At 58.7% G+C, this 23,311-nt stretch overlaps 11 protein-coding genes across 11 annotated transcripts; 5 read left to right on the plus strand and 6 right to left on the minus strand.

Annotated features, from left to right (window-relative positions):
- Nucleotides 1-187: 187 nt before the first annotated feature.
- THITE_2116866 (uncharacterized protein) lies at nt 188-1,578 on the plus strand. The gene is made up of 2 exons (XM_003654080.1): nt 188-467; nt 534-1,578. The coding sequence occupies exons 1-2, from the start codon at nt 316-318 to the stop codon at nt 1,405-1,407; spliced, it is 1,026 nt and encodes a 341-aa protein (XP_003654128.1). The 5' UTR covers nt 188-315; the 3' UTR covers nt 1,408-1,578.
- A 1,237-nt stretch (nt 1,579-2,815) lies between these two features.
- THITE_2116870 (uncharacterized protein) lies at nt 2,816-4,458 on the plus strand. Its single transcript, XM_003654081.1, has 5 exons — nt 2,816-2,920; nt 3,036-3,085; nt 3,152-3,196; nt 3,262-4,011; nt 4,075-4,458. Exons 4-5 carry the CDS (start codon nt 3,276-3,278, stop codon nt 4,413-4,415), a joined length of 1,077 nt encoding a protein of 358 aa, XP_003654129.1. The 5' UTR covers nt 2,816-2,920; nt 3,036-3,085; nt 3,152-3,196; nt 3,262-3,275; the 3' UTR covers nt 4,416-4,458.
- Nucleotides 4,459-5,043: 585 nt separating this feature from the next.
- THITE_2116872 (uncharacterized protein) lies at nt 5,044-6,527 on the minus strand. The gene has a single exon (XM_003654082.1). It carries the CDS (start codon nt 5,706-5,708, stop codon nt 5,256-5,258), a length of 453 nt encoding a protein of 150 aa, XP_003654130.1. The 5' UTR covers nt 5,709-6,527; the 3' UTR covers nt 5,044-5,255.
- On the minus strand, nt 6,528-7,440 carry THITE_2116873 (uncharacterized protein). The gene is made up of 4 exons (XM_003654083.1): nt 7,117-7,440; nt 7,022-7,053; nt 6,898-6,961; nt 6,528-6,839 (listed from the first exon to the last, which is right to left on the minus strand). The coding sequence occupies exons 1-4, from the start codon at nt 7,256-7,258 to the stop codon at nt 6,790-6,792; spliced, it is 288 nt and encodes a 95-aa protein (XP_003654131.1). The 5' UTR covers nt 7,259-7,440; the 3' UTR covers nt 6,528-6,789.
- Nucleotides 7,441-7,849: 409 nt separating this feature from the next.
- Nucleotides 7,850-8,944, plus strand: THITE_2031990 (uncharacterized protein; the record flags this gene model as incomplete). The annotated part of the gene is made up of 2 exons (XM_003654084.1): nt 7,850-8,841; nt 8,899-8,944. Coding segments are annotated over 2 exons (1,038 nt in total), but the record flags the coding sequence as incomplete, so codon positions are not given.
- A 2,132-nt stretch (nt 8,945-11,076) lies between these two features.
- THITE_2049710 (uncharacterized protein) lies at nt 11,077-13,499 on the minus strand (the record flags this gene model as incomplete). The annotated part of the gene is made up of 8 exons (XM_003654085.1): nt 11,077-11,124; nt 11,189-11,984; nt 12,023-12,416; nt 12,485-12,556; nt 12,629-12,755; nt 12,840-12,924; nt 13,001-13,202; nt 13,295-13,499. 8 exons carry the CDS (start codon nt 13,497-13,499, stop codon nt 11,077-11,079), a joined length of 1,929 nt encoding a protein of 642 aa, XP_003654133.1.
- Nucleotides 13,500-14,560: 1,061 nt separating this feature from the next.
- THITE_2116882 (glycoside hydrolase family 18 protein) lies at nt 14,561-16,524 on the minus strand. Its single transcript, XM_003654086.1, has 3 exons — nt 16,053-16,524; nt 15,659-15,970; nt 14,561-15,583 (listed from the first exon to the last, which is right to left on the minus strand). The coding sequence occupies exons 1-3, from the start codon at nt 16,181-16,183 to the stop codon at nt 14,827-14,829; spliced, it is 1,200 nt and encodes a 399-aa protein (XP_003654134.1). The 5' UTR covers nt 16,184-16,524; the 3' UTR covers nt 14,561-14,826.
- A 219-nt stretch (nt 16,525-16,743) lies between these two features.
- Nucleotides 16,744-19,095, plus strand: THITE_2116886 (uncharacterized protein). Its single transcript, XM_003654087.1, has 2 exons — nt 16,744-17,261; nt 17,344-19,095. Exons 1-2 carry the CDS (start codon nt 17,009-17,011, stop codon nt 18,318-18,320), a joined length of 1,230 nt encoding a protein of 409 aa, XP_003654135.1. The 5' UTR covers nt 16,744-17,008; the 3' UTR covers nt 18,321-19,095.
- Nucleotides 19,068-20,315, minus strand: THITE_2089287 (uncharacterized protein; the record flags this gene model as incomplete). Its single annotated transcript, XM_003654088.1, has 6 exons — nt 19,068-19,077; nt 19,157-19,288; nt 19,347-19,418; nt 19,497-19,952; nt 20,019-20,070; nt 20,129-20,315. 6 exons carry the CDS (start codon nt 20,313-20,315, stop codon nt 19,068-19,070), a joined length of 909 nt encoding a protein of 302 aa, XP_003654136.1.
- Nucleotides 20,316-20,929: 614 nt separating this feature from the next.
- THITE_2116889 (uncharacterized protein) lies at nt 20,930-21,850 on the plus strand. The gene has a single exon (XM_003654089.1). It carries the CDS (start codon nt 21,191-21,193, stop codon nt 21,668-21,670), a length of 480 nt encoding a protein of 159 aa, XP_003654137.1. The 5' UTR covers nt 20,930-21,190; the 3' UTR covers nt 21,671-21,850.
- Nucleotides 21,851-21,921: 71 nt separating this feature from the next.
- Nucleotides 21,922-23,001, minus strand: THITE_160560 (uncharacterized protein; the record flags this gene model as incomplete). Its single annotated transcript, XM_003654090.1, has 1 exon — nt 21,922-23,001. The coding sequence occupies one exon, from the start codon at nt 22,999-23,001 to the stop codon at nt 21,922-21,924; it is 1,080 nt and encodes a 359-aa protein (XP_003654138.1).
- Between the last annotated feature and the right edge of the window lie 310 nt (nt 23,002-23,311).

Genomic DNA, 23,311 nt, shown 5'->3' on the forward strand with positions numbered 1-23,311 from the left:
CATTCTCTGATTTGTTTTGGGAACCATCCTTTAAAAGCGGCAGCCCGTTTAATACCATGCCCGACAGCGACGATGTACGCCCGTTTGTGTTAGTTGAGGGGAGGAAGGAGCTTAGGTGCGGGGCTGAGCTGCCTCGGGTACAGATACGTCAGGCACGCAAGGTACCCCGCCTCAACCCGCCGCTTCGTTTGTGCTTCTCAACGTTTCCCTTCACCAAGGGTTGACCTCAACACCGGATCCCCGGCAACACCCGAACGACATATTTTGAGGGAACCAATCTGCTCTTGTTTCGCTTGCCTTCACGACGGAACCAGGATGGGGACCCGAGAGGCCAGCCATGCTGGATCGTGGTACGATGACGACGCAGACGTGCTCTCCTCTCAGCTCGACGACTTCCTGAACCGCGTTCCGGCAACCTTGAACAACAACAATCTTCCGATTCCCGGTGCTAGGGTGATCATCGCTCCGTAAGTCGAAGATTCCGAGCGCCCTTGCTCATCGTGTGGTTCCGTCTTAACTTGTCCCCTTGGAAGACACGCTGGATACTCGTATTCGGGGCCCTGCGCCGCCTGGGCGTACAAGGCCCTCGATCTTCGGTCGGCGAAACGCGTCTTCATTCTCGGGCCATCTCACACCTACTACTTGCGAGGATGTGCCCTCACGACCTTCGACAAATATGAAACTCCGTTCGGAGACCTCGTTGTCGACAAGGCCACGACATCCGAACTCAAGCGAACTGGCCGGTTCTCGAATATGCCGCCGGGACGTGACGTTGATGAGCACTCTCTTGAGATGCATATCCCGTATCTCTGGAAACGACTGGAGCAGACCTTTGGCAGCGACAGCACTACATACCCACCCATCGTTCCCATACTTGTGGGTGACGGGTCTGAAGAGGAGGAGAAGTCTTTTGGGGAGCTCCTCTCGCGGTACTTGAAAGACCCGGAAACTGCCTGGATTGTCTCGTCCGACTTCTGCCATTGGGGGTCACGGTTCAGCTATCGACCGGAGTTCCACCAGGGCTCGATTCGGAACCTAGACGCCCCGAGAAGTCAGGGGTCGAAACGCGACGTTGTGCAGGCCGCGCCGGATTGGAGCAAGGTTGCTGAGGATCCCGGTGCCCCGCAGATACACGAGGTCATCAAGGCCCTCGACCAGATGGCCATGGATGCGGTGGAATCTGGCACGCACAGCGAGTTCTACAAGGTCATCCAGGATACCCACAATACCGTCTGTGGGAGACATCCCATCGGCGTCATCATGGCGGCTTTGGAGTTGGTAGCGAAGGAACAGGGACTGCAGGAGGGGAAGGGCAAGTTCAGGTTCATTCAATACCAGAGGAGCAACCTGGTCAAGAAGCACTGGGACTCCAGTGTGAGCTATGCGTCGGCCTATGCGGTTATCTGACGAGCCTCGCGGGATGGAAACAGACCATGGCGGCGGTTCCTTTTTGCTTCGGCCGAGCGGGCGCCGGTTAGACGGCTCATAGAGGGCACGGCTGTTCATGTTCACTACCCTACCTCTACCTCGGCGGGTCACATTCTCGGATGAGGTCACATCGGCCAGGGGTAGAGCTCAAGTCGTCGGTAGTCGGGTATCTGAACGGAGGCAGCTGTTTTGTGTGGAACGCTTGCTCCATAGAACTGCGCTGTTCACGGTAGACGGATCAGCGGGCGATGGTTAACATTTCCTGCGATCGGCTCAGGCTCGTCGATGAGATATGGTAGCCCGTAGTCCCAACGCTTTCAAATGCAGGTGCGAAGTCCTTGCGGGGGTTATAAGCTGCGTTCTTGCGGCCGGATACACCCACATCAGGTACTCCAATTCCGTAGTGTACCAACACGGGTAATCAATGGCTGCGCACTCCGTTTTCTAAGCCGAAGCCGAAATGCGAGCTGGGGGTTATCCTGGTGTTTGCAATGCACAGCGCTGAATTGGCCTCTTCCGGCTGCCATGTACAATGAAGAACTCGGTAGTGTAGGTCTTCCGCATCGTGTCATGAATGCCCTTTGTCACGCACGAACCTCGGCCAGCGGATGTGCCTGAAGATCTCCGTTCTGAAACTGGTTTCGTCGCTGGGCCGGGCCCGCCCTCTCTTCAAAGCTCGGCCCTCCCCGCCAAGCAAAATCTGTGTAGTGTTTTTAAAGGGGTCGAGCGCCAGGGGTCCATAACCAGGGGCCAAGCGACAGCCTTCGCTGCGACAAGGCCGCAGACCCACCTGGCAAGCTGAAGAATCACGAGCCAATCGCAGGCTGATTCATCTGTGCCTCAGACCCCATTCTTCAACACAGCAAGCGGGCGAGACCCTTGCGCAGCCAGCCGAGTGTTTCTCTTTGGTCTCGGGGCTGGATTGAAGAAGGGTGTGGTTTCATTCCTTTACGCAGTACACTTCGTTGGCGGCTGAGCTGTCCGAGCAGTAGACACCAACACAAGCGCACCAGTTGCCAAAAACGGCACCTGTTGTCAGCTTGCGGAGCGTCTCTGCACCAACGGGCAAGCTCCCCCTGCGGCCGCGCCACAAGGCCCTAACCTCGATTTGGCCGACGACTCCTGAGGATCCCGTCTCGCTCATTTACTGCGGCACACCCGACAACCCACTTTCCTGGCGAACGAACTCTCTTCTGGTTTCCCTCTTTCTCGACGCGTTCTTTCCTGACTGTAGACCGGGTCCTGTCTTTTGTTATAGTGAGAAAAATAGCCATTGCAACAGCCACTGCATACGAGACGAACGGCTTTCCCACAGGGCCGCATTGCTTTGCCTCAACTTCCAAGGCCTCTCAACTAGGCTTCTGCACTGCGCTTGTCCAAGATGAGTGTGAGTGCTCACCCAATTTCTTGCCTTGCCATGCAAGTGGAAGCCGTCGCTGACCAGTTCTCAGTACGGCGGGTACAATTCGTACAGCGACAATGGTGGCGGCAGGTAGGCAATTCACCCATCCGCTTCTCTTGCTCTCGCCCGGCATGCCCGGCATGGGAGGGAGGAGGGGTCGAGGACTGTCGGTGCACGACCAGTGGGCTGATATGGATCGAAACAGGGGATACAATCAAAACCCGTTCGGGGATGAAAACGCCGCGGGGTACGGAGGTAAGCTGCGCCCTTCAAACCCTAGCACACGACGCCCGGAAAGTCTAATCACGGACATCTGAACAGACAGCGCGCATGAGATGTCCTCATTCGGTCGGCAGGGATTCGGAGGTATGCCGGAGCCACTCGATCCCGGTGCGAGACGTGAAAGTCCTCTAATCGTGTTGCCTGTACAGCTGGGCCGCGCCCCATGGCGTCATCCCCGTCAACGAACGAGCCGGCCATTCTTCGAGAGTGTAGGGAGGTTCAAAATGGGATCCAGAATGTCGAGAGGATGCTTCGAGAGCTGCCGGCAGTGCAGAAGCGATTTCTCGCCGATGCGGATACCTCGAACGACTCTGAAGCCAAGAGGAAGCTCGACTTGTTCAGGCAAGACATCATGGATCAATACAGAAAGTTGGCGGACCGTGTTCGGAAGATCAAGTCGATGCCGGAAAGTCGCCAGCCGATGTATACCCGCCAGGTTGAGCGGGTTGAGGGGCGACTTAGGGACGCCATCCAGGAATTCCAGAAGCTAGAGGCTGTGTTCCGCAAGGAGACGGAAGCTCGCCTGGGACGTCAACTCCGAATAGTCCGCCCGGAAGCCACCGACGCCGAGATCCGCGCTGCCGTTGAGGAAGGGAATACGCAGGTTTTCCAGCAAGCCGTCCTCGGGAACCGGTCGGAACAAGCGAGTCGTGTGCTCGGCGCAGTCCAGCAACGCCACCGCGAAATGTTGCAGATCGAAAGGAGCATGATGGAGCTCTTGGAGCTGCTCAACGACATGCAGGAGCTCTTGACGAAGCAAGAAGTGACCATCAACGAGATCGATACGCACGCTGAGCAGGCTGCTGGCGACATGGTCAAGGCGAACGAGGAACTTGAGGTTGCCGTTGCCACGGCCCGGAAAACGCGCAAGAAGAAGTGGATCTGCTTGGGAATCTGCGGTATGTGCTCGTTCGGGGAAGCCACTCCGTTTCCAGTTTCCAAACGCTAACCTGAGACTGTAGTTCTCATTGTCGTTATTGTCGTGGTTGTCGTGGTGGCCTATATTATGGTCAACCGCGCTGCAAGCGGCAAGAAGCGGAGCCTCTTCATCAAGCGCAACGTCGTCGACGAGCTGCAGATGAACACCGCTCGCGCCGTCCAGATCTCAGCAGACTCCGTGACGGCTAGCCAGCACCCCCGGTCCGCTGATGCCGACCTGACTGCAGCTCCGCGACACTCGAGGCGGCGCTCCAACGCGGCACGAGGCGTTAGGATGGGGCGCAACACTGAGGTCGAGCTTTCCAACACGAAACGATTCATCGTCGACTGGCACGGCATCGACCCCACGGATTCCGACAAGTGATATAATCCCTGGTATGGACGGATGTATTGCTGCATTGCTTGTTGCAGTTCGTCCAGCGACGGACTGTTCCTAGAGCACTGGCCGGGTCACACAGGGACGCCTGCCGGGATCCTGGTTCGCCGGAGCAGGAGCGGCGGCAAGCTCTGGCTGCGCGTCCGGGCCTGTTCTCGAGAGTGCATTACCGATTGGTCTTTGGAGATTATCGTATTGGATACGAGTTGTCGTAGTCCCAGGCTAACGGTTTCCCGGTCGTTGTCCGTCCTAGCCATTGGGTTGGTTCGATTTCTGGCTTGTCCTCTTTTTCTTTTTCTTTTTTTCTTTCCTTTTTTGGGTCTTTTTTCTGGAGAGGCGTACAAGCAAGCATGGCGTATTGTTGGTACAGATATCAGGGCGTTAAAAGGCCGGCCTGCGGAGTGATAGCTTCTGGTTACCTTGTGTCAATGTCCACGGTGTTATAATCAGAAACCGTGTCCCCTGGAATCTTCGGCGTGTTTGGGTTCCCTAAGCTCTGGCTTGATACCTCAAGACAGCCAAGCATCTGGCTACTGACTTGCCCGTACCCCTGACGTGTAACAATTCGGCGCCAGAGGAACTCGGCTCCTCACCCAAGACCGAGCATGGCTCCTCACGGCGCACCCGAGATGACAAATAGTGGAACGTAGCGCGATCAAGGCCACACAAATCTAGCCTGCCCAGCTGTAATAACGACGGCACCCCCAAGCCCAGAACACTCATCGTGCGCGACGCCACTGGTCGGAAGACAAGGGTGAGCCGGTGGCCAGGAGAACGGCCAGGGGACTATGAGTCGATGGCCCTTGCGCCGTCCAGGCTTGACGGGAATCATGTTTCGTCGACGCCAGTCCCGGGCCGGAAAGGGTCAGTGACCCTGTTATCTAAGGGCGTGCCTTCGGAAAATTGCCCATGGGTATCTCCAAGTGCTCGCTGCCGTGCCGCCCCAGCCTCGACCGCCTTCCGCAAAGTCGACATCCGCCTTTCGAAGTCCTGGATCAAGTCGGCGTACTCCTCAGCAGCCGGCGGCGGCGGCTGCCTTCCGCCGCTGCCGCCAGGAGAGTGCAGCTCTGCTTCCGGCGTCGCCGCCTTGCCCAGGGGCCCAGCCGCCGGCTCGATGCTCACTCCTTCGATCTTCAGGACCAAATTGCCGTTGGGTCCCGAGGCCGAGCCACCGCCGCCGCCTTCAACCCGGCTCAACTGAGTCGATGTCACCGCCCAGTCTGGGGTTAGGCTGCTGGCCCATGTCACCTGGTAGCCGGCGCCGTCAGCCGTAGGCTCCATGTCCAGGAGAATAGCGCGGTCGACGGGGCTGTTCGGGCTGCCCGCTCCACCGCCGTCCTCGTAGGCTCCGCGGTGATGGTGCGCCAGAGCGGCCGTCAGTATTTCCGGGTCGTCATCGGCAAACACGTAGTGGACGGTCGGATGATGCACCGTTTGCCGATTGGATGAGAGCGCGGTGGAGTTGATCAAGGTGAAAATCGGCGAGAACGGTGGGTGAGCGGGCTGCAAGGGTGACGGGGATGGCGGGGGAGGGTGTTCCTCGACAGACGCTGCCGTGGCTACGTGGGGGGACGCCGGCCGAGGATGGGCTTGACCCTCTAGACGCTCGTGGTCTCGTCGCAGGCTTGACCTGCTGGCCCGGCTGGCTACTGACGGACGTGGGCTCGGCGGAACAGGCGAGGCAGGGTGTCCTCGGGACCCGGGGCGATCGATGCCAGGGTCAGTCATCGCTGATGGTCCAAATGGATAGGCTCCGGCGCTTGGATGATGGCAGTGTCAAGACGAGGCGCTGTGGCGACAGGGCGGGCGGGGCGCATGTCGCGTGTGTCTTTCCGGGAGTCACCGAATGGAGGTTGTTTGGTTGTGGGGCCTCTGGCTCGAAAGAAAGGCCATTTGAATTCCTCTGCCTAAAGCGGACTGTAAGATGGAAGGAAAGTTCTAAAATGGGAGAAGTGGAAAAGAGCTTCAGCTGCAAGGTACCAATCCATGTGACGCGCAGCACAGGTAGCTTTATCTTATCGCTTACACAACTACACAGTAAAAGCACCCAAACGTGATCCCACCAGTGCCAGACGCTGGTGCCTGCACAAAACCTAAAAAGAGAACATACCGTACCAAGGCTGGACTGCTGTCTCAATTCACAGTCCAATCACCGGCAGCACTGCAGGCATCCCATCCTCAGCACGAGTTGACCCTTCCAAAACCACCTGCCCTCCCTCCCAGACAATTGTTTGCGGGGCATCCCTGTCGGAGGCCCCATGTATTCCTGATCTTGACGAACTGAAGCGCCGAGGTGTGCCAGAGTGCGAAACGATACAGATCCAGTTACTATGGCCCTGGTGAATTAAGCTTCTGGGACACCCTAGGTAATATCCGCGGTGGTCCCATTCAACGGCTCGGTCCATTCAAATCCTGAGACACCATGGAGTCAGCAAGCGGTAGGAGAGCCAGAAAACGAAGGGAGACGTACTCTGCCGGCACATGGGGCATTGGCCCTTGGCCGAGTCTTGCTTTATCCACTCGAGAATGCAATGCTGTCGGGGTGAGTTCACCAGCCCACAGGGAAAGACAAGAACAAGGTGAGGCACACAGACCATGTGGAAATTGTGTCCGCACTTCCCAGACACTGTGTTAACAGAACGTCAGCAGGGCATGATTTGTCAGGTATATATCTCGGTGTGGCACTCACAAAGGCTGCAGTCATCGCCGGGGTATTTGCATGTCGGGCATGTTCCGTCAAAGTGGACCTGGCAGATGCCGCACACATCGTCTTCGGGAATGTCCCACCGCCAGGTCGCCACAGCGTTCCACTGCTGGATCTTCACCTTCATGGGGAGTGGAGTTGGTCGAAAGCGGGCGCAATATGTCAAATGGCAGCGGCGGACTTGACAGGGAAATTGTGTGAATGCAAGGCTCGCAAGTCGATTGTGACCTGCGCCGCTGTTCGATATCCACCCGTCTCGTGATGTATGATGTGTTCCGAAGAGAGAGCGCCGTTCACTGTGGCCTGGCCCTGGACCAAGGTGATAAGCCGTTGGGAGGGCCTTATCGCTCCGCTGCCCCAAACATGCAGATCCTTTGGCCGGGGCCCATGGCGTCATGCACAGTGGCCCAAGCTCCCGCCTACCGCAGTAACCGTTACTGCGATAACTGCTGGTGACTCGCCCTGCTGCTTCGGGATTTTCTTCGCTGCGGCCGTTCTTCGTCCCCTCACCACACAACCCTGGAACCCGACCCGGCCCTCAGCGGCTCTACAGCAGACCCGCTCAATGGACAAAGGAGGTCTCCTGTGACACCAATTCCCGTGTCCAGTCAAGGTGGCCGTGTGAACGTACGCCGAGCACATCAATTCGACGGAGAGCTGGGTTCTGAGTTCGTTATTTCAACAGGCGCAACTCGGTAACCCACTCTGGATCTCCGCCATGGCTTCCATCGCCACCCTCCGTCAGGTGCGAGTGTCGCTGCCCCGGTGCGGCGCCCCGCAGCTGTGTCACGGTGTCGCTCGTGCCAGCGTCGCCAATGTCAAGTTTCAAGCTCGGCGCTCTTTCTCCAGCTACCTCGTCACCCCGCAAGAGCTCGCCGAAGCCCTCAAGAAGAGCCCGCCCTCGCCAATCTCGTCCGAGCCGCGTGTGATTCCGGTCTGCGCCTCGTGGTTCCTCCCCAATGATCCCCAGGGTCGCACAGGCCTCCAAGTCTTCCGCGAGAAGCGCATCCCCAAGGCGCGCTTCTTCGATCTCGACAAGGTCATCGACAAGCGCAGCCCATACCCGCACATGCTGCCAACTCCAAAGCACTTCGCCGAGGCCATGAGCGAACTGGGCATCCGCCATGAGGATACTGTGGTGGTCTATGACAGCCATGAGCTGGGCATATTCAGCGCTCCTCGCGTGGGGTGGACTATGAAGGTGTTTGGCCACCCGAAGGTGCACATCCTGAACAACTTCAGGCTATGGGTTGAGCAGGGCTTTCCAACCGAGTCCGGCAATGTCTGGACCGTGGAGTGTGGGACATATCCGATCCCCAAGCTGGACGAAGAGAAGGTGGCAAACTTCGAGGAGGTGCGAGAAGCCGCTCAGGACTACAACAAAGAAGGCGCCGAGGGCGTGCAGATACTGGATGCCAGGTCCTATGGCCGCTGGTCTGGAAAGGAGCCGGAGCCGAGACCCGGCTTGCCCTCTGGACATCTCCCCGGCTCGATCAACATCCCCTTTGACTCGCTCCTCGACCCCAAGACCAAGGCGTTCCTCCCGGCCGACAAGCTCAGAGAGGTGTTCACGAAGAAGGGTGTAGATCCGGAAAAGCCGATCATCAGCAGTTGCGGAACTGGTGTGACGGCGTGTATCATCGAGACGGCGCTCAGCGAGGCTCAGTATGGCTCGCCGGAGAAGAGGAAGGTTTACGATGGGAGCTGGACGTGAGTAGAGGGCGAAAAAAAATGGATTGCTGACAGTTGCTGACATGTTCTCCGCAGGGAATGGGCCCAGAGGGTCAAGCCCTCCGATTCACTGATCCACACTGAACAGTGAATGCTCAGTGCTTCAAGCCCTGGACAACCCGACACTTCTGAGGCATCATTTGCCATCGCAACTTCCTTCGAAACCCTGCTTTCTTTGTATATCAACCTGATGGGGACGTTTCTGCCTCACCAAACAAGTTTACGAGCCTGGAGGGAAATCACCCTGGGGTAGGGTCTTTGGGTGTCACAGTTCCGACGGCGGCACAACCTCCTAGATACGGTGGTGGAGTTCGACTCGCAACGTTGCACGGTGTTTCGGGCGTTGGGGTCTGGGAGCCGTGGAGATTGTGGGCGTCAAACAAACCTCAGCAAATTGCGTTAAGTAGCATCCAGCTTGCTTCCTACACTTCTGACTGCTTCGCATGACCGCGTCTGGAGGCTTGCTTGAGCACCAACCGCGCTGCAACCCCCGTGTTTCCATAGGACCGCCATGAGTGAGCGTCTCGCTCCTTTGGCGCTCTTATATATGCCCATCCGGTTTTCCATTGCGTCCGGTCACCCGCCCCGTGCGCTCGGCATCAAACAATGCACATCTTTTCCAGAGGAGGTGGTCTCATGTTGAACAACTCGAACTGCCGGTGCCTTTGCACTTGGCGATCAACCCTTGCCTTTTTACTGCCCTTCCACTCAGCCACCCGCTGCTCGTTCATCTCGAGAGACGATGTGGCCCGCGTCCCACCAGCAGCTCTCAAAGCATTCGTACATCCTTCATGAATGCGTCAGCACCCGCGGCCACAAAGATCTCGTCTGCCTTGCTCCACGCCGTCAGCACGGGCACTCCTGACGAGCACAGGGTAGTCCTGGAAGCGCAAGTACAGCCCGGCGTTCAAGCCCTAGAACTCAAACAAGCCCAGCTGGATTTCCCTGTTGCCCGGCCGGTCCGGCCATCAGCGCCTGGTCGAGGAAAGCAGCCTGGGCGGGATGGCCTCCGGGCGCGGAGACCCGTTGGTGTACCGACTGCCATTGCGTGGCGGACAGCTCTAGCAGCTGCTGCCGGAGCGCACCGCGGTCCTCCTGCGTCCCCCCGTCGCTCACAGCTTTTTCGAGAGAGGACCCGAACGGCTGGCCCAGACCTTTGCGGTAGGCGTTGCCGCTTTTGGGAAACGATGGCGCGGCCGGCGAGGGGCCTCTCCAGTGCGAACCGCAGGCCGGTCGGCGCGCCGTAGTCGAAGGTGTAGAGGGCGAAGCAGGTGAGGAGAGGGAGGAGGACGGGAAAACATAGAGCAGCGCTACACTAGACGCCCCGACCGGTCCTGTGGTGCGGGCGAAGATCCCAACGTCATCAACCTCGACGGCTGCCACTTCAGTTCGATGCTAACATGTGTGGTAGTCATAGCGCGGGGTTGTCGTGAATACGTCGCTCGCAACCTGCCTGGTGGAACGAAGACGAGTGTTGGCTCAGGGGCCAATGTGGCGTGCTTGGGAATTCGTGCAACTGGATCTCAACTGTGACCATGCGAACTGGATTTTGAAGAGGGAAGCCGGCCTTAAATGGTTAAGGAGTTGTCGCTTCTCCATTACCTCCGACAAGCCTATCGGGCTTAGACGCCGGAGCTTGCGCCCTGCGCTTGAGTTGCATGCGATCGTCACACGCACTCCGGTGCTCAGGGGAAGCGTCCTAGGACGGCAAAGTCCTTGGTCAGCGGTAAGACCTGGCTACATCAGCCATTCGTTCGGGTGATACTTATGCCCCCTTAGGGGCTATGTTTATTCATCCTGCAGCCGACTGCCGGGTTGGGATATGCATGTTTGTCTCTTGGTTGCGGTTGGCTACTGAGTTCCTCACGCCCTTCCAACCACATCAGCGGTTAGGTTGTGGTGGAACATCAACTAACCAGCCCATCTGCGCATGATTCCAGATATGACAGGCGGCAAACCCCGACTGGATCTCGCTCAGAATCACCGGGGCGGTTATGGATGGAGATGGTCACAAGTGCGTCTCGGATATTCCGTATGAGCAAAGCGCGGAACACTAGCACGCAGATGCTCTCTTTAGAGTTGCCATGGTCAACAGACAGAGGTGACAGCGGTGACTGTCATCTCGTCCTTTATACATACCATCTCCGGACCTGGGATGATGCTTCCGCCTGTTATCTCTCGAACAGGGCAAGGCGCAATGTGATAGTGACGTGCTCAGCAAGCACCCGCCAGGCAGTACTGCTTTTTGATGAGATCGGCAAGCTGAGGAGGAGATATCGGTCAGTCTCGCGCCGACGCATCGCCAGCTCCAGGACGGCTAACATACCCTCTCGGCCGAAGCATACATGGTCGCCATGGGCGCTCCCGAAAGCTGGAAGGGCCAGTGGCTGATGTCAGCAACACGGAGCCCCTGAACGCCGTACACCTTCTGGTCGCTCGAGACAACACCGCCGAGCTCCAGGGGCAGCATGGCAGCGGTGCAGCACTGGTGGGCATTGGTCGGGTTGATCTGATCGCGCATGACCGCCGCGATCTCGGCGTCGGTGGTCAGATGCGCGCCGAACGGAGCGGCCTCGGTCGGGCCCAGAAGCTGCATCGAAGGCGCGGCGAACAGCTCGCGGTTCTTGCGGAAGATGGCCGTGTAGACCTGGAGATCGACGGGGTCGGTGGCGGTGCGGAAGTCGATCAGCGGGCTGGCCAGCGGATCGGTCGAGTTGATGTTGACCGTCCCGCGGCTGAGCGGCTTGAGATGGTAGATCAGCGCCGAGTCCGAGGTGCCCCAGTGGACGGTGCCGACCCCGACATTAGGGCTAGCGAACTGATTCAGGAGGGCCGCGCGCTGGGCCTTGTAGCCCTTGAGCACGGTGGGGTCGACGTCCGCCGGCAGAGAGTACGCAGGGTTGGCTGCCTTCGCCGCTGCAATGATGTCTTTGTAAGAGGACGTCGCCTGCTGCAGCGAAAGCGCGCCGATGTTGGTGCTGAGGCTGCTGACAATGGTGTAGGCACCCTCGTGGAACGAGTCGTACAGGGCGCGCTGCTCGGCGTTATAGGTGGAGTTTGTGAGTAGGGTGCCGTAGTTGGGGACAACGTTGGCAGTGACTACGTGTGGCGGCGCAGTCAGTCTCTTCCGCGCTAGTTAAGGGATGGATGTCGCGCCAACTCACAGTTGTACGGGATTGTCAGCGTGGGCTGGTCCTGCAGGTTCTGCCCGACTCCGGGGAGATCGGCCACGACAGGAATCCCCAGCTTGTTAAGCAGCTTCCGGGGGCCAACACCTGACAGTTGCAGGATCTTCGGCGTGCCGAAGCCGCCGGCGGCCAGGATAACCTCCTTGGAGGCGTAGACACTCGAGGTACAGCTTGAGCCGCCCCCTGATGTGGGCACATAGCTTACGCCGATGGCCACCTTGCCCATGAAGAGCACTTGGCAAACTATGTTGGACGTGAGCAGGTGATAGTTCGGCCGCGAGTCTTTCACTCGGTCGTAGTGGTTGCGTCGCGCATGGTCCCTGGTCATGGTGGTAGCGTCCAGGTCCGTGGGCATCCAGAAGACGCCTATCGCAAGGTGTCTTGGTCAACGTTGTTGAAGCGCCCACGCAGAGCTGTCGCGACTCAAGACTTACCCTCTTTAGATCCGGCCTGGGGATCTTTGACCGCGGGGAGACCAATCTCCAGAGCGGCATTCCACCAGTTTGCTTTGTTCATAGTATCGAATCAGCAGTGGTCGTTCCGATGGGCCGGCAGTTACGGGTCTGGTGCCGACTCACCGCTTCCAGGGTAAAAGTAGTTGGGGTAAGAGTTCATCACAGGACCGGAATGGCCACGGATCGAGTCATCCCACGAAATGTTGGCGGTCGCGGCAAACGAGGCGTCCGGCGCAGTGAAGTTCTCGCTCTGTCGCAGACCACCCGGAGGAGGACGTTAGCTCTGTCCCTGGCGTCTACTCCCTCAGACATGCGGGAAGGCAACGCGACGCACCTTGATGAAGTACGGAAGCAAGCCTTGCCAGCTCCAGCCCGGGTTCCCAAGAGATCCCCAGGCATCGTAGTCGTCCGCATCACCCCTGGACAGAGATCCTCGAGTCAGCACCAAGCCGCCCACGGTCGATCCTTGACTTAACGCTCAGTGGTTTATCGCACCTCAGAAATACCATGGCATTGATGGTGCTGCCGCCGCCCACAACCTGGGCAGTGATGGCCCCAGGGGTCCTGTTATTGAGACCCGCCTGGGGCACCGTGATGAGATTGGGCCAGAAGTAGAGATACGGGGCATATGCGCCCGGCACCAGGATGCCATCCTGGCCCTGGTCAAGCGGCCCAGCCTCAATGACCAGCACGGTCACTTCAGAGAGGCAACGAGACGTTAGTTCCTCGGTAGATGGCAGGCAGGGCGGCGCACCCGGGAAGTCAGGTCAGGGGTCAGGTCAGGCTCACCGTTCGGGTCCTCGGTGAGACGGTCTGCGAGGGTAAGTCCAGCGATGCCGCCGCCGGCGATGATGAATGTGTAGTTGTTGGCCACGGCCCGGTGGTCAACGACCGTCGCATGCCGGGGAAACCTGACTGATTCGGCCGGGGCCGCCGTGGAGAAGGGGACCAACGGGAGTAGAGTCCCCAGCAGGTGGCAGCGCGAGTACCGCATCTTGAACAGTTGACTCGAGGGTTCTCACCGCCGAGTTCCTCTGGTAACTATGCCTCGCAAGGTTGCTGCACTGTGCCGAGGGGCCTCTCACCTTTAACCAACGCGTTGTCCCCGGAGAATGCCTGGTCGTCAGGGTGGAAATCTAACGCGAAGTCTTCCACCAACCAACGTGTGTGGCCGTCTTACTGCAGCGTTGCATCCTTCCACTTCGGGATCTTCCCCTGCTCGCCCGTCGATAGCTGCACCCTGCCCCCGGCAGGCACGGTCAACAAGGGCAACGAGGTCGCCGTCTGCGCTCCCGACTATTCGAATATGCACACCCAAATTGGGTCTCGAACTTCTGCGAGCCCAGGAGGCCATGGCGCCAAGCCGCATGGCAACCCATGGATTGTGGTTTCTCGGGAGCAAAGCCGACTGGATGTCTTCTGGCTGTGGAGGGGCGACAGGGGGGTTGCCACGGCACAGCCAAGCCCTGGAGCCGGGCTCCCAGGGGAAGCATCACACCATCGTTGGGCAGGGTGAAGGGAGGTGTAGGGGTTCAGCTGACAGTCGATGACGACAAGAGGCCGGGCATTCATGAGTTAACTCATGTGTAACAAGTAACTTGAAGTTTGACACACCTGTACTTACTAGCCCCTCCCTCCCAGTCCCCAAGGAGTTGCCCTTCAGGGGACGGAAACTTGAGACTCAAGCTTAAACAAGACGCAGCTGAGTTGAGAGTCGCATCAGCCCCGGCAAATTGTATATGTAGCGAGCACGCTTCAATTGGAGCAGTTTCGGCATCACAGATATCCTACCCGTTCCCCTCCAACTCCGTCAGACTGGCCGTGCCGGCTTTGTAGCCCCCGCAATTTGCTGGCCAACCCGGACTTGAAGCCGGTACAGGGCGGCTCGTTGGTTGTCAGCGGCTGCAGGTCGACGGCGGGTTGACTGCTGGCATACATTGACCTATGCGAAGAGAGGGGAAGAAGGAAAAAGACTGTCCGAGTCCCCGGGCAAAAGCCCCTACGCGGCACGGTGTCCCGGTAGCTCAATCTGTCTTCGTGCATTCAGGCTGCATTAATCAATCAGTCAAACTCCGGAGACAAGTGTTTTGAAAACAAGGGGAAAATCTAAAGGAAGAAACCTACTTGAAGCAGCCCCTCCCGCCGATTGACCACTCCGCCTCGGACGAAGCTACAGAACCTCGATGTGAGCAGCACGGAGGGCCGCAGGCACATTCCTGGCTGCTATAGTGTGCCATTTGCCGTGAGAATTCAGACTGAAAGAACATGACATCACTTTGCTTAGACTTGCTCCATGCTTGTAGAAGCACTGCGATCTGGGCCTATAGCTCGTCCCTGGCCTTGAGGAGTTCCTCGAGGCCGTCGTTCAGCGCGGCAAGATGCTTGAACAAGGGCGCGTCTTCACCCAAGCCCCAAGCAAACACGCCCCCCAAGCGCCTTTTGGCCAGGATCAAGGGGAACTTGCGCCTGATGGCGTCGGGCGTGTCAAATGTCCACCAGAGGTCCTCCAGGGAGTCCCAGTAGTAATACCCGCCCTGCTGGTCGTCGTACACGCCGTGCTCCAGCGCCCTCGAGAAGGACTCGGCCACATGTTCGGGGACCGAGTCGTGCCAGGAGAAGCTGCCGCTGCGGCCCAAGTCCGCCCCCGTCTTGGGGTCCTCAAGAAGCAGCGTGGGACAGCCCACGGGGGACGCGCGTGCGCAAGCATCATGCGCCGTCTTGAAGTACTTGACGTAAAAGGCGAACCCGAGGTTGAGATTCTGCGGAGCCGCCCCAGCTGCAACATACGCGTCGACAGCCTCAAGACTGAGCTCGACGCCGGTGTGATGCTTGGTGACCGTGTCACGGCGGTTCATGAGGTCATATGTCATGACGTTCAGGAAATCGACGTGGCGCATGATACGGGGCACGGTCTCGCGCGTGAAGGCCAGCATGTCGCGCTTCAGGCCGGGTACCGCAGCAGAAATGATCTTGTCCGGGCCGAGGGTGGCTCTCAGTTCGGCCAGCAGGAGCGGGTAGGCATTGATCTCCCAGGCTTTCGCCGAGTTGGGCACCTGCTTGTAGTCTTCGCCGTTGCCACTTTGCTCGAACAAGTTAGGCGCCGAGACATCTCGATGATGTATGTACGCATGAATCAATCAGTCATAGGCTCACCCCGGATACTCCCAGTCAACGTCGATGCCATCCGCGCCCGTGGTCGTGACCATGTTGGCCACGTTCTCGGCGAACGTCTTCCTCGTCTCGTCGGTCAGTGCGGCCGCGGAGAAACCAGCCGTGTCTCCCCAGCCGCCGATGGCGACCATGACCTTGGTCCCCTTGGGAAACTTGGCCCGGACATCGTCGACCGACGTGAACAACGGCCACTCCGTTCGACCGGGCTCGTTGAAGATGCCTGGGCTCATGAAAGCCACAGCCACGTGGGTCACATGCCGAAGTTGGTCTATGGGGGGCGCAACTGGGTGCTGGCTGTGTCCGAAGCAATCAGTAAACCAACAGCCCTGTGGATGGGCTCATGACCGCCGTGGCGATTGGGGAACGTATCAATTACCCGGTGAAGTACATGATGGAGCGCATTTCCCGCTCCGACGTCAAGTTCACGGCCTCAGCGACCGAGGAATAAAAGCAGAGAAAAAGAAGTGACCAAAAAAGAAGTGACCAGAAAAATCGTATGGATGCCATCTTCCCGGTACGGCAGTATTCTGAAGGCTGGGCGTGGGGTGAGTGAGCGGCAATGAATTTGCGGCAGCTCAGCAAGGTTGTGAGTTGTGGAAGGGGAGACATCAAGCGGGAAGGAGAGATGATCACCTCAGTTAGTTACCTGGTGATTGGCAGGCAGCAGGACAAGAACTTGCATCTCTTTAGTTATGTGTTTCCCAAACTTAGATTTGATTCCTGGCTGCTCCCATCCTCATGCTATCCATTCACTTCCTTTTTTTCCTTCTTCTTTTTCTTTTTTCCTCTTCGTAGGTTGGTCTCTGCAACAGGGCACAAGCTCAGGAATGGTGACGACACAGCAGCAGTTGCGATGGAAGCTCTGGCTGCAGATCCTCAAACCTGCCGGCACGCTAGACTATTTCGGGTAAGAATTCTGTCCCTACCTTAGCCAGTCGACAGATTGATCGCGAGGCGGCCGCCGTGTCCTTTTTATATGTCTGTCTTCAATAACCGGCAAGTGCCCTGGGCGCAAATAATCCGAGGACGCTCTTATGCTGCTCCTTGAGAGGCAGAAGCAGAGACGGACATCAGAATTCGAGGGCGGGGGAGTTGCCTTTTTCTCCGTACTGTGTGGGACCACCTTAACGTTGATCCAAAAGAGGAAGGATGCTGCCAAGCTTTCCTGCCAAATTCTTGGTTTCCTTTTCAGCAATTGGCTGGTTCCTGCAGCTTCCATCCAGCAACACGCCCAGCAATTGGCCATTGGAAACCGACCATGATGATGAGTTGAAGCCTTTGTATCTTTTTTCTTGTCATCCGTACAGCCAACGACTGCGTCTGCGTCTCGCGATGCTGGAGAACCTCTGCACTCTCCCGCTCTCGGGGGATCTCTTCACCCAGGTCCTGCACCCGTCCAAGCCGCTCCTCACCGTCGGCTTGTCGAGCGGGCGCGTCGAGAGCTTTCGCCTGCCGAGCGATGATGACGACGGCAGCGGTGACAATAGCAGCACCAGCAACGGAAGGGGTTTGATCAAGAGCGTATGGAGCACACATCGTCACAAAGGGAGCTGCCGGTATCTGGCCTACAGTCATGACGGAGAGGGTGAGCGAGGCAACCTTCCCTCAGTCGGCTCCATGGAGGAAAGCGCATGCATGGCTGACAATTGATTTGCAACCCCATTTAGCCCTCTACTCCGCCGGCACCGACTCGGTCGTCAAACACTTCTCCCCGGAGACCGGCATCGTAATCTCCAAGATCGGGCTCCCTCCGCGCAACAGCGCCACCAGCACCACCGACTGCCCCGCCATCCTCCACGTCCTGTCCCCGCAGACCCTGCTTCTCGGCACCGACTCGGGCGCCCTATATATCTTCGACCTCCGCGAGAACGGCAGTTTGGATCCGAAGCCGGTGCGCAAGCATGTCCCGCACGCAGATTACATCTCCAGCATCACCCCTCTGCCGCCTTCCACCGAGAGCACATCCGGTTTTCCGAAGCAGTGGGTATCCACCGGAGGGACGACGCTGGCTGTCACAGATCTCAGGGCCGGGATAGTGGCCACCTCGGAAGACCAGGAGGACGAGCTGCTGTGCTCGACTATCATCCCGACCGGACTGGGGCCCAAGCGCATGAGGAACAACGCGGTTGTCGCGGTGGGTACCGGCGGCGGCGTCCTGACACTATGGGACCGCGGCTCTTGGGATGACCAGCAGGAGCGCATCTACGTGGCGGGCGGGAAGAGCAAGAGAGACGGCGACAGCCTGGACGCCATTGTGCGTGTGCCCGACGAGCTCGGGTGGGGCAAGAAGCTGGTCGTTGGCGTGGGCGACGGCAGCATGGCCGTCGTCGACCTGAAACAGCGCGAGGTGCAGGCCGTGCTGAAGCACGACGAAATCGAGGGCGTCGCTGCCTTGACATTTGACTACCAGAATCGCCTAATCAGCGGCGGCGGCAGAACGGTCAAGGTCTGGGCCGAGTCGGGCGTTGACGAGGACGAGGCGGAGCGCACCGCGATCAAGCGGTCTGCGGATAGCGACGAGGAGGACTCTGACGATGACGACAGCGACAGTGATGAGGACCGTCCAAGGAAGCAGTCGAAGAAAAAGCGGAAGAAGGGCAAGGGTGTCCAAGGAAGGACTGTCGCCTTCCCTGGCTTGGATTAAGCCGCCGTCTTCGGCGGGAGACCAGACGCGTTCATTTCCCGCGCAGCTCGTTGGTTCTTTCCGACTTGCTGGGTTGCGGACCCAACTGACACATCTCATCACAGCTACCACACCGGATCGAAGCCCACATCTCCACTCCCGCCGCCGTCTTGGGAGAGTAAAGGCGGCGTCGCTTGAACTCTGTATACACGGCCGAGTCAAGGCCCCTGAATCAGGCCCGCGCCGCCCAGAGTCAGCTTGTGCCGTGGTCCTCCGACTGTATGAGGAGTGTACCTCAAAGCTTACCGCGCTGTGGGCCATCCAGCTTTGCGAGATAGAGTTCTATCTGGACAGAGTAGGCATGGACGTGTGCCAAGGACCAAGGGCCACGGAGCCATTTCGAAACACTATATTTCAGCGCTGGGCGGGGATCAGCAGGTCCCAGAACATTTGTTGGTATCACCCTGCAGCGGCCTTGGCTGTTGCCGGCCCCGTGGAGCTAGTGCTTTGCTTCATCGGCGCTTCTTTCTCCGTCTTCTGCCTTCGGAGCGCCTGCTCTGGTACTATCGAGTTGTGCATATCCAAAACAACATAGACCCATCCCTGTCACGGAATCCCAGACTCGCACGGTTCTTTTCTGCCTGTTACCCTCTGACACAAGCACAAAATGTCGTGACTCAAGCCCCTGGACGAGTGTAGTCGAGTTCTCTAACGCGACGCCATACCTCCCTGACAGTTCGTTCCTGCCCTTCTCTCCCTGACTCGATGTCAGACGGCCCTGCGGGTCTGAACGGACAGGTGAGCCTTAGCACAGGGACTAACAGCTACGCATCAGCTGTTCTCGGGACGGGACTCACCGAATAGCCAGATACAGGCGGCCTCCCAACTTGACCTCCTCGATTTCCGCCGTCAAGGGATCTTCGGGAGGGTTCGCTGTTGTTACCAAGCCGCCTGCTTCTTGGAGGATGGCAATGCCGGCTGCCACGTCCCTGGAGGTCACGTCAGTACGCTTCCGTCGGTGGCGTCGGGGTCAGATTGGCTTCCTACCATTCCCAACATCCTCCTTCCCACCAGATATCGAACGACCCCATTGCTGTGTAGGCAAGGTCCATCGTGGCGCTGTTCACTCGCGGACAGAAGAACACACAATCAGCCAGGGGATAAGTGGGTAAGCCTCGGCAAAGACTTCGTGCTTACCTCCCAAGACTCCGCACACCATGGACCATCCCCCCTTTTCCTCCCCGGCCGCCCACTTCCGCAGCCATGTTCAGAAAGCTGTCGACCTTCCGATACAGATTGCCGTCCGGCCTGTCTCTCCTGTCCTTTCCCCACTCGCATGAGAAAATGCAGCCGCCGGGCGCGTTCTTGGGCATCGCCGGTATTGGGTTCCGCACCAGAGGCAGCCGCTGCGTCTCGTTGAGCCATGCGCCCCGGCCGCGGCAGGCCGTGAAGAGCTGGTTCAGAAAGGGGGCGTAGATCACGCCGATGACGGGCTTGCCGCCGACGACGAAGGCGATGGAGACGCAGAACATGGGGAAGAGGTGCGTGTAGTTGACGGTCCCGTCGAGCGGGTCCACGCACCAGGTTGGCACTGCGTCGTCGATGAGGTAGGCGCGGGAGGCGCCTTTTGAGTAGCTTTCTTCGCCAACGAAGCTATGTCTATTGTTAGACGGGCTACTGTTGTTTTGCAAGGGGCAGGACATGGGGGTAACGGCATACGCATGGTCTGGATATCTCTTGGCGATGGATGTCCTGATGAAGGATTCCACGTCTGTCGATGAGATCAGCGGTTTGCACAAAGCAAGGTGTGATGTCACTGCGTGGCTCACCTTCGTCGGTCTTGGTGACAATGTCTACCGCGCTGTCCTTCTCGGAGAAGTCTTGCGAGCTGTCGCCATCGTCGCTGAACCTCGACTGAGCAGCCTCCAGAAGTAGCCTTCCAGCATCCTTGCCGAGCTGAACGGCAAAGGCATAGATCTCCTCCAGCTCTCGCTCTGTTATAGATCTGGTGGCCATGGTCGTGATTACGATACGCAAATTGCAAAGTTATGTGTTGCGCGCTGCTTCTGACGAGCTACCAGGTTGTCTAAGGAGAGAGAACTCCCAATAGACGCAGCACAGAGAGGACAGAGACGCTCAGCCGTAAGCTTCCTCGTATCTCTGCCGCCGACAACCGCTGGAAGCCGAAACCGGGGAGGGCGGAACGGACCCATGCTGGCTGCAGTCCGGGTTCCTACCCCTTTACCCGCCTCTCCGAGTTCACGGAGGAGGCCTGCGGTCCCTTTTCCGTCCCACATGGGGGGAGGGGAGACCTTACCAGCGCGGCGGCAATGTGACTCTCAAGCCCCGTCTATGCCAGTAAGTACCTAGGTGCGCAGCATTCCGGATTGTCAAACAATTTCTCAGTCCCGACCCTTCTTTGGGTCTTCGTTCCCCAATGCACGGGTCCCTGGAAGCCCGTTTCCGTCCGGGAGAGCCTTTATCCAGACCGTGGAGAGCCAAGTGGATCCTGCGGTCCCTACCCCACGGGGTTGGGATGCCACTGGGAGATCAAGATATCGGAATTACACCGCATGCCCGAGGGTGAATGCTGCCCAGTGGATGGGTCCCTGCTGGCATGCTGTTGAGCGGTTGAGAGCTCGCGAGGCCGCGCAATGAGGATAAGGGGAAGCTCAGGCACAAACCGGCTGTAGACTGAGCCTGTGAGCTGGTTGATCGAAGCGCTGAGAAAATAAATATCATGCTCGGGGGAAATCCAACTTGAGAATAGCACTGGCTTGAAGCCCTTCAGCGGAGACGACTTGGCTTACACACTTTAAGAAGTCCGTTCCGTTGTCCCACGTACTCTTTCGTATACTTTGCCCCTGGGCCAGGTTCTCCACGACACCATCATGACGCGCCGCATCCTCCTCATCAACGGCCCAAATCTCAACCTCCTCGGCAAGCGGGAGCCACACATCTACGGCTCAACCACCCTCGCCGACGTCGAAGCCAGTGCTCGCACCCAGGCTTCGTCACTGGGCGTCGAGCTCGAGACGTTCCAGTCCAACCACGAGGGCGCCATCGTCGACCGCATTCAGGAGGCGGCAGGCTGGGGGCCCAACTGTCTACATGACCGTGCGCCGAAGGAGAGAGTGTCGGCTATCATCATCAACCCGGGGGCGCTGACCCACACGAGCGTCGCCGTCAGGGACGCGCTGTTGGCCGTCGATATTCCGTTTGTGGAACTACACGTCTCAAACGTACATGCGCGGGAGCCGTTCCGGAAGCACAGCCATCTGAGCGACAGGGCCGTGGCTGTTATCTGCGGGATGGGCGTGTATGGGTACACAGCAGCGATCGAGTTTGCGGCGAGGCATATGAAGGTGTAAAGGACACCATCGAGCTCTGTGTTTACTTTGCGGAATATACCAGGAGAGGAGAAATGCGAACTAGTTCACCACAAGGGAAAACATGAGACTTTGCCCGGAAAGGCGGATGCTGGGATGAATCATGTTGTCTAAGCTACTACTCCTGCTTCATAGAAAATGCCGCTCTATCCACGCACTGCCGCTAAACCCAACTCCCTACCTTGGACGCCAGGAGAAACCAAACCGGGAAATGTGATGACGAAGCCCCTCTACTACAAAGACGCATACATCCTCTCGACTGGCGGTGGCGCCTTGTCCACGACCAAGCCCAGATCATTCTGCAGCCGGATCCACGAGTCTGCGCCCCTCTTGGCCAGCTCCTCAGGCACCTCGGGGCCCTTGTCGGCCATGCGCCGGTTGAACAGCTCCAGACTGACCCATCCCTGGAAGCCGATGCCGTGGAAAAACGCCCGGGCGATCTCCTTGATCGGAAGGTAGGCGCCGCGGTCCTTCTCCCCGTAGAACAGCCTGCAGTTCCGGGACCAGCTCATGCGCGCCGGCTGCTCGGGATCGTAGAAGGGGTGGCCGGGAACGATCGGCTGCTCGAGCCTCTCGGCGTCGACGACTTGGACGTAGAACACCTTGCTGACGTCGACCTGCTGCACGAGGCGGGCGATGGACTCGCGCACCGCCTCCTCGGCGTTGGCGGTGCGGCCGGACGCGACAGCAGGGTCGGCGTAGATGCGGCCGGCGATGTTGAAGGTGTCGAGGCACATGCCGAAATTGGGGCGGTCGACGCGCTGGACGAGCTCCCAGCAGCGCTCCCACGTGTCGACGCGCGTGCTCCAGCAGAGGCTCTCGTAGGCGAAGCGGATGGGAGGGGTCGCCCGCAGGCCCATGTCGGCCACCTCGCGCAGGTCGGACGCGATCACGTCCAGGTCTTCGGTCACGTAGCGGGCCGGGAGGAAGTTGGCGGGGATCTGGATGATATCTGTCTCGAGCTCGTGGGCGAGCTGGATCCAGAACTGCAGCTGCTCCAGCCGGCGCGCGTGTTCAGCTCGGTCAAGCAACCCATCGTACTGGCTGAACGGTTGGAGGCAGATGATCTCAATGTCCCGCGCCCGGCAGAGGCGCAGAATGCGGCGCGCGGCGGCGATCTGGGCTGACCGTGGCGGATCCGAGGGAGGCGGGGTTTCGGATGACAGCCGTGCGGCTACGTCGATGAGGTCCTCGTGGAAGAGCTCGATACCCTGGTATCCATACTTGTGGGCGGCGTCCAGCTTGGCTATGAAGGAGTGGCCCGCCCAGCATCGACCGAGCGACATGGACGTGATGGCAAGCTTGCACGGCATACCTGCGGCCGCCCGGAGCGTGGAGTCCCAGGAAAAAGGACGAGGGGCGTAGATAGAAACCGGAAGCGAATCTGGGCTGCGAGCGTGCGCCAGCGGATGGAGGGTGCTTGGTTGATGTTGACTAAGATATGCTCGTGCCAGAGTTCCTAGGGAGATTGAGGGAGCCTCGGCGAGATGGGAGCGTGTATAAGTCAACGAGGTACTAGGGCAGGAACGGTACCTAAGGTAAGCCGAGGTCGAACTGGCGAGCGGGTTATCCGGAGGACTTGGAAGGCATCTACTGAAGTACTTGGGATTCCGGATGAGGAGA

Source organism: Thermothielavioides terrestris, chromosome 3, assembly GCF_000226115.1.
Source record: "Thermothielavioides terrestris NRRL 8126 chromosome 3, complete sequence".
Lineage (NCBI taxonomy): Eukaryota > Fungi > Ascomycota > Sordariomycetes > Sordariales > Chaetomiaceae > Thermothielavioides > Thermothielavioides terrestris.